Here is a 7,844-nt window from a genome sequence, read left to right as displayed (position 1 = left end):
AATGCACATGAACCTTTGTTATGATAGTTATTGTATTGTGATTAATTTCAAATTCTAATCCCATGCAACGCTTCTTATATAGTATTCACTTAGTAACTAAAACAGAGGCATATATCAATATCACATTGCGTTGAAAACATTTTAGCCACATCTACAAACATGAATTGGAAAGCTAAAGAGTTGAAAGAATTAAAGTCCTTGAAAGTCTGCATCAAGTTGAACTGTTAGAATATACAGTAATCTCTAATTACAGTAATTCTAGCTTAAAAAGAATAAGCGCATATCATGGCACTTTCAAATTAAGAAGGTCCTGAGAGAAGGTAGAAAGAAATTTTGTCAACAGTTGTCAGAAGCCTTGGAATCATCAAGAACAACCAAGAAGGTGGAGCATAAAAATTCTGAATTTAATTCAGAATGTCATACTCTTAATTCATAACTTAATAACCTGATGTCATAGAAGTTCGTTATTTGAGTTTTTAGCATCAATATGTACGCTAACCAAACTCAAAGTTGGAGAAAGCATTCTTGGTCAAAAGGGTACTTAACATGCCTTCAAACTCTATTTAAGAATTTTTTTTGTCATTTTTTAAAGAAAAAATGGAAAAAAAAAAAAAAAAAAAAACATACAAAATTTGAGTTAGTGTTTCCGCCCTGCCTCTAAAGTTATCTTAAATTACTATTGATCGACTTTTACTTATCACATATGAACCTTGAACGGCTCCCCATTGTCATTTGTATTAGTGCATTTTATATCATAAACCCAGACCCATTTTTCAACAATGACTAAAACATCAGTTTTCATTTTATTAATAAGACAGAGATCATCAGCAACCTGAAAGAATATAAGCGATGCAGTTGTTTCACTGTGTAAACTGTTACATAAAAAGGTTGATTTGTATCGTACTGTGTTAAGTATAATCACAATCTATATTGGTTCTCTTATTGTGTTAAGTACCATTCAGCACCAGTAGTAGAAAGTGAAGAAATCAACACACTGACCAGTACAAATGGCATACATATATTCGGAGAAAAGCCTACCCAAATATCTAAAGCTGTATCCAACTCAGTGAAAGTAACAAATAACAATTGCACAAAAGACTATAGCTTCAATTCTTGCATGGATAGTTTTTCAAACGAAATGCACCCTCATGAAGACTCAGACGGCAGTCCGGCAGAATAGGAAAGATAATGAAATATTCTCAATAAGTCATATATATATAGAACAGGAAGTTGTAGTTCATGTTGTTAACACTGAATATATATATATATATATAAAAGGGATCATCCTAGTCAAAGTTGTTTTTCTCAACATTAAGCTAAATGGTTGCAAGTTTCCCCGACTGATGAAACTAAAGTTTTGATCTCTTGGAAAACAGATTTCCAATTGTTAAGTACAGAGCAGCATCCATGTGTTATTCATCTTGTGATTTCTATTTCAATCCAATTCCACATATCGTCAAGGTATAAACATGGATTATTCATTTAGATTTAAGCCGGTAACTACAAGAATCCCAATGCCGAACACCAGTAAACCATTTCACACACAGAAATTGAATATTTTAGAAACAACCATGGTTGATTACCGAAGTGGGATGAATAGAAGTTTAGTACTATATGGAAAGATGAATTCAATATTTTTTGTGGGGATTTAACAACCCCCCATCCGATTCTAATGTGGAGAACTACCACACTATAGCTTCCTCTTCTGCTAGCTTACCACTCCGACCTAGCAAGAACATAGGGATATGACGCCAAGAATTATCTAAAGAAGACTATTCCCGAGCCGTAATCATCTAATTGACACCTTCTAAAGATGGAAATTAAGTAGACGAGGGAGGAAGAGAAGAGCGCAATCAGTCCTCACCAGTCGGAAACAGGGTCAGCACCTTCTTCTCGCCACTGCTTCCCCTTCCGGAAGTCTCTAAATCATCGGAAAAGTTGGCGGCCGGCGATGCAGTATGCTGCAACAAACCCATTCCCGGCGCCGGTCCTATCATCTGATGTATCCCTGACGGTGACACCGCCGCCCGGTTCAGGAACCCATGGTCAAATACTCCGCTACCAGTGGGAGATCCGAATTGTCCCAAATGCCTCTGGTGGTATTGTTGCTGCTGCATAGCGGCGGTAATCTGTTGGTGGTGCTGCAGCGCAGCCACCGGCACGTACGGCAGGAACGGCTCGGGCGCCCCTGGCGCTGTGACTGGTCCTCCACGGCTGAGGAAATGGTGGGGAACCGGGGCGCTTGCGAACAACTGATCGGTGGCCGCGTCAGCGGCAGAGATCGGACCGCCGCTGCCGGCTCCTCCGGAGGCGTTGTGGCCCTGCATGCGCCTGAGGTAGAGGCGGTACTTCTGGAGGTGGCTCGCCACGTTCTCTCGGGTGAGGCCGTCGACGCTCATGAGCTGCATTATGGTCTTGGGAACCGCGTTCTTGATCCCGAGGTGCGCGACGGCGTCGACGAACCGCTTGTGCAGCTGCGGCGTCCAGACGAGGCGAGGCCTCTTGAGCGTCCGCGCGGGCTCATCTCCGGCTCCGCTGCCGCCACCGCCGCCGCCGCTTCCGGAGGCGGAGTTGAGATCGGATGACTCAAAGTCCGGCGGAGGCAGTAGCGGCGGGGGGTGGTTGGGGGAGGCGGAAGTGAGCGCGGGACCGGCGCGGTGGAAGTGGTGGTGGTGAGGGGAGACGGCGGAGCTGGGGTTGCCGGCCGGGATGGGGATGTCGAAGGCTACGGCAAGGCCCGGCGTGATGAGGCTCTGCGAGAGCGGCATGAGCTCCTCCGGCGACGGCAGCTGCTCCTGCCACCGCGCGAACCAGTCGCCCTCCTCCTCCTCCTCCTCCCTCATCTTCCCCTCGTCGTCTCGATCTGGGCTCACAAAATTGGAGGGAAAAGCGACCGGAAAGGAGACGATGAGGGTTCCGAGGTGGATCTCTCTCTTTTGTTTTGTTCTCCGCCGATGGAGATGCTCTGGCCTCTCTTCTCTCTCTACTCGACGCCACTTTCCTCTTTGATTTCCTCTTCTGGCACAGAATTAAAAAAAATAAGACTCGAGGAGATTGTTTTTAATTTCGCGTTTGTTACGATTCACTAATTAATCGTACTAACACGTTACTCATTTCGTGATCTGACACACCTCCCAATCATACCATGCGGGTGGCGAGGTAACTAGAAAACGGGACCCCTCTAGACGTGGTCGTCTCGTGGGTCGTGAATCACACTGCGTTGTCCTTCTCCTGGCCGCAAGATCAATAATGGACGGCAAACGATGATGGTGTGAACGAGGTGATGGTTGGGTCATGATGTTTCGTGTCTTTTTGGCTGCTGCTATTTTCTTTTTTATTCCTTTTGTCGTCTTCACGTGTCAATTTCTCACCTTCTTTCATCTCACCTCGCAGAATCCGAAATAGTGATAACGAAAAATAAATAACGCGGTGGTATTTACACCACGCCCCCTTGCTTTTTTTTTTTTTTTTCTCTTTTACTTGTTGATTTGTTTTGCAATGAAGAGAACAGAGGGTGGCTGGAATCTAGTGAGACAACCCGTGATTAGCTGTGGCACATGAAACACGCTCATCCGAGCTTCATTAAAAAAAATAGCTCATATCTAATCTGCCTTTGTTAAATTACTGGTGGTCCTACGCTTATGATTTGGTTTACAATTTATTAATGTATTTTAAATCTAAATAAAAAATTTAGGGGAATCATATTATACATTTATTGGCTGAAAATTGTGAAACATGAATAGACTGGTTAGCCTTATTCATTAGTCTAGTTAGTCATATTATATATTTATTATGATAAATCTAATTAGTCTTACAGAGGAGACTTAGGATGATTGATTTGATCTTATAAAATTTTTTCATTGACTATTAGATTAAATCAGGAAGCGCACGTAATAACAATCTAAAAAATTTATATAAATATATTATAATTAAGGATTAAATCATAAATAATTGGATGATAATTTAAATATCTTACCGTAACATCATAGTCCCACATACCACATTATACATTTATTCTTGCTTAATTAAATGGTTTTATTTGTTATCTTTTTGGTAAATAATTCAATAATCAACTTAATTTAATGTAAATTTCATCCTATAAATATTAAATTTATGGTAACATTTTTTGTAAAAAGATATATTATCACATAAGTCCTCCCATAAGTCAGTGGATACATCAATTCAATATTCTTATTAATCGTCTATTAAATAAAATTATTTATTAATTTATCAAAATTTAAAACTCGAGCTAAAAAAATTGAGAAGCACTTAGCAGATTATCTACTGTATCATTTACCGGACAAGTTAAAAAAAAAAAACACTATGAAGGCATGAAGGAAGGTATATTGGCTTGACGAATTAAAAAGGTCAAAAGCTAAGAGAAAGTTTAGCGTGACAAAAGAACATGGACGATAGCTGCATGTCTTACTGATTCAATATGATATAAGGTGATGTGTTCGTCCTTAGTATTTTTACCCGTGGTAAAGATACGAGAGAAAGTATACTCAAACGTATAAGTGATCTCATTATTTAATATGATAATATTCAATATTTTAACCATCTTATCTCTTAAAAGGACAAAATTAAAAAGTAAATAAAAATAATAAATCCAACTAATCTGGGATGATCAATTTTATCTTTTAAAATTTTTCTATTGATCATCAAAATAAATTAAAAAATATTACAGACGATTAGAAGCTCAGCATGCCCTCCTTATTCAAGAAACATGATGGAGGAGATGATAGAACTCCCTTGATCGAGAGAGAAGACCAAAGAGTCTTGGAAGTTCGAACTTTTAGTAGAAGAGGATGACAACCAACAATCATTCTAATAACAGAAGACTCGTGTCCACGAGGATTCAATTAATGGAGGATGTCAATTATCTTAAACAAAAGATAGATCCCTTATTATCGGTCTCAGGGTATAGAGAGAAGTAAATATAGGTATATAAATATTAATTAAATGGTGGGGTAAATCTTAGGTCATTAATTTCTGAAAAATCGACTTCTGATCATTACGCTAGAGATGTCATGCGTCCACTATCTGTGTTATGTTTTTAGAACGATGCCAATTATCTTAAAGTTATTACGGAAGGAGGTGAGCTAAACCTTAAATCCTTCTCACGCTCACGCTTGCACTCGTGCTCCTCCTCTCTCCTTTCCTTCGGAGCTATAGATGTGTCTATCCTTGGTCGAGCACTAGAGTATTGCAAATCAACCCGCATCAACAGCCATGCATCGATGTGATCCCTCCGATAATTAAGTCTGCATTAGGTTGAAAGCTGAGATCTTGCAGGTATGCGAGAAAAAAAAAACAGAAGAAGAATGAATGAATAACTTAAGGGCGTATTTGGTTCAAGTTATCATGTATAATCTTAGTTATGTGATTACCAAGTAATCATATAACCAAGGTTATGGGGAATAAAACATAACCAAATGTTGTTTGGTTCAACTTAGGTAATGCAACAAAAACTTATTTGTTTGAAGATTTTAATGAATAACCTAGTTTAATTTTTTACTATATTACTCTCAGTTACAAAATCAACCATATCTTATAATAATAATAATAATAATTATTATTATTATTATTATTATTTACACTTTATTTTTTTTATTTTTCGTGTTTACGTTTTTCTTTATTTTTATGTGTTTTTTTTTATGTTTTTTATTTTTTAAAATTTTTTACGGTTTTTTTATTTTTTTATGTTTTATGTCTTTAAATTTTTTTTATGTATTTTAAGTTTTTTTATGTTTTTTTACATTTTTTTATTTTTAATTTTTCCCCAATTTTTTATTATGTTTTAATTATTTTTACGTTTTTTCTATTTTATTTTTTATTTTTTCCTTTTTTTAAAAAAAAAAATTATTTTATTTTTTATTTTCCCTTTATATTTTTCTTTTCTACCATATTTTTCTAATATTTAAAGGTATTTTGGATAAAAAATTTTAGTTAACCGTAGAATCAAGAAAAATCTTAGTTGTTCGAGATTTTTTAATTCCTATTCATTTTGTTACATAAAATATTATTTGGGAATCATCTAAATTAAATAAAATTTTTATTGATAATTTTAAATGAATAATTAAGATTATTATGGATAATTCCAACCAAACACATCTAAGTGAGCTCCTCTGTATACGGAAGAAAATCATATTTTTACCCACCATCGCCGAATCTTATATGGCTAATGAAAAAAAATATCCACATCGTCTGGTGGACAGACCACGCCAGCTGGCTTAACGACATGCAATCCACCACATGAGTGAGAGGCCAAGAGATGATTAATTGGGCACAGCGATGTCGGGCGTAGGAGGAGACAACAGCGATTGGCTAGGCTTCGATTGTTCCATCGAGGGTAGTTGTAGGCAACAGGGTTCCGTGGTTGCGATTGTCATGAACTATTCGGAGAAAGTCAGATCGCTTGGGAGTTTTCCGCTTGAGGGAATTTCCGTATTTGAGCGTTAGCCAAGCAAGGCCTAAGAGGGGCTATTTGCTCCGTCTAGCAGAGTAAGAATGTGGCTAAACTGGATGAATCATCAGACGCATCATTCAAGAATCATCATATGCAAGGCCGACTTTAGGCATACTAGGGCTCAAATTTTTATTGGAGCCTAATATTTTTTAATATATTAAATATATTACATATATTTCTATGTATTTTTAAGAGAGTGAAAAGAATAGAACCCACGTGGTAAAAGATTTGTACAATCTTATTTTCTAAAAATTGAGATCATTATTTTTAAAATACTAAATATATTTTTAGGTATATTTTTTTAAGAGAATTGAAAGAGTAGAGATGATTATAGATTTGCATTATTTCATTCTCTGATTAAAACTTCAAATTCCGTAAAGATCTCATTATGGTTCGAACGGATAGAGTTATAAAGAGACTTTTTTTAATATTTTAAATTTATTTTTAATTATGTATTGTATTTTATAAAATTTAATCTATTTCTCTTTAATATCTCTCAATCCTAGCCTCTCTTATTAAATTTCTCTTTCATCGGTGAGTTTTCTCTTTTGATCAATAAGAATATGAACTAGAAATTTTACATCTTATCCATACAATGTAAAATAAAAATAATAATTTTTTTAATTCCCCTTTTCCAACTCCCCTGCTATGTGGTTTTCTCGCTCGTTGAGATTGGGGAAGAAAAATCGTACCAAACACTATCACACTAATCTGGTTGTTGCTATTATGTTTCTTGCTTGATTAAATTCAAATATTGATGCATTCGTCCGTATTGTGTCGTCAGATCAAAATGAAGGATTTTATTATTTTTGAGCAATAATGAGTTAAATACTTTTACCATAAGTTTAGTTTTTATTTAAATGTATTTACAATCTAAATTGTTCAATTTCCCCTTTGTCTCCGTTCTATCATTTACAACTATTCTGCTTTAGGTAATAAAAAATATACTTTATTTTTTCTTTTGTTATGTGTCTAAAAAGACTCTCATTTATTCTTAATAAATGATAATAGCTGGTTATGTCTTATTGGATTTTTATTTTCTAAGGATTATATTGAGTTTAGTCATTTTGTACATGTATTTTTTATTTATTTGTTTTTTTACTTCCCGGATGATGATGAGTTGAACACTGGAGCATAATTTTTTCTATTGTTGTCCTATTTCATTGTTCTTATTTCTTAATTTTATTTCTTTTTTTTTTGTAATGATTGTTCACTTGTTCTCTCCATCTTTTATTTAAGTAATTAGAATACTTCTATCTTTCTTTATTTTTAAGCAATTCTGAATACATTTATTTTCGACTAAGTGAATTGTACACTTATTAACTCCGTATAATATTATATCTAATAATAATACACTGTTTAATACTATAAAGTT

General features: G+C 35.6%; 1 protein-coding gene across 1 annotated transcript; it reads right to left on the bottom strand.

Annotated features, from left to right (window-relative positions):
* Positions 1-1,575: 1,575 nt before the first annotated feature.
* On the bottom strand, positions 1,576-3,045 carry LOC121985978 (transcription factor MYBC1-like). Its single transcript, XM_042539728.1, has one exon. It carries the CDS (start codon positions 2,841-2,843, stop codon positions 1,854-1,856), a length of 990 nt encoding a protein of 329 aa, XP_042395662.1. The 5' UTR covers positions 2,844-3,045; the 3' UTR covers positions 1,576-1,853.
* Between the last annotated feature and the right edge of the window lie 4,799 nt (positions 3,046-7,844).

This window comes from Zingiber officinale, chromosome 5B, assembly GCF_018446385.1.
Source record: "Zingiber officinale cultivar Zhangliang chromosome 5B, Zo_v1.1, whole genome shotgun sequence".
Lineage (NCBI taxonomy): Eukaryota > Viridiplantae > Streptophyta > Magnoliopsida > Zingiberales > Zingiberaceae > Zingiber > Zingiber officinale.
Note: the sequence above shows the minus strand (reverse complement) of the source record. Positions and strands in the feature narration are given on the sequence as shown.

Coding starts and splice junctions, on each gene's coding strand:
- LOC121985978 (XM_042539728.1), bottom strand. CDS start 2,843: ATGAGGGAGGAGGAGGAGGAGGAGGGCGACTGGTTCGCGCGGTGGCAG.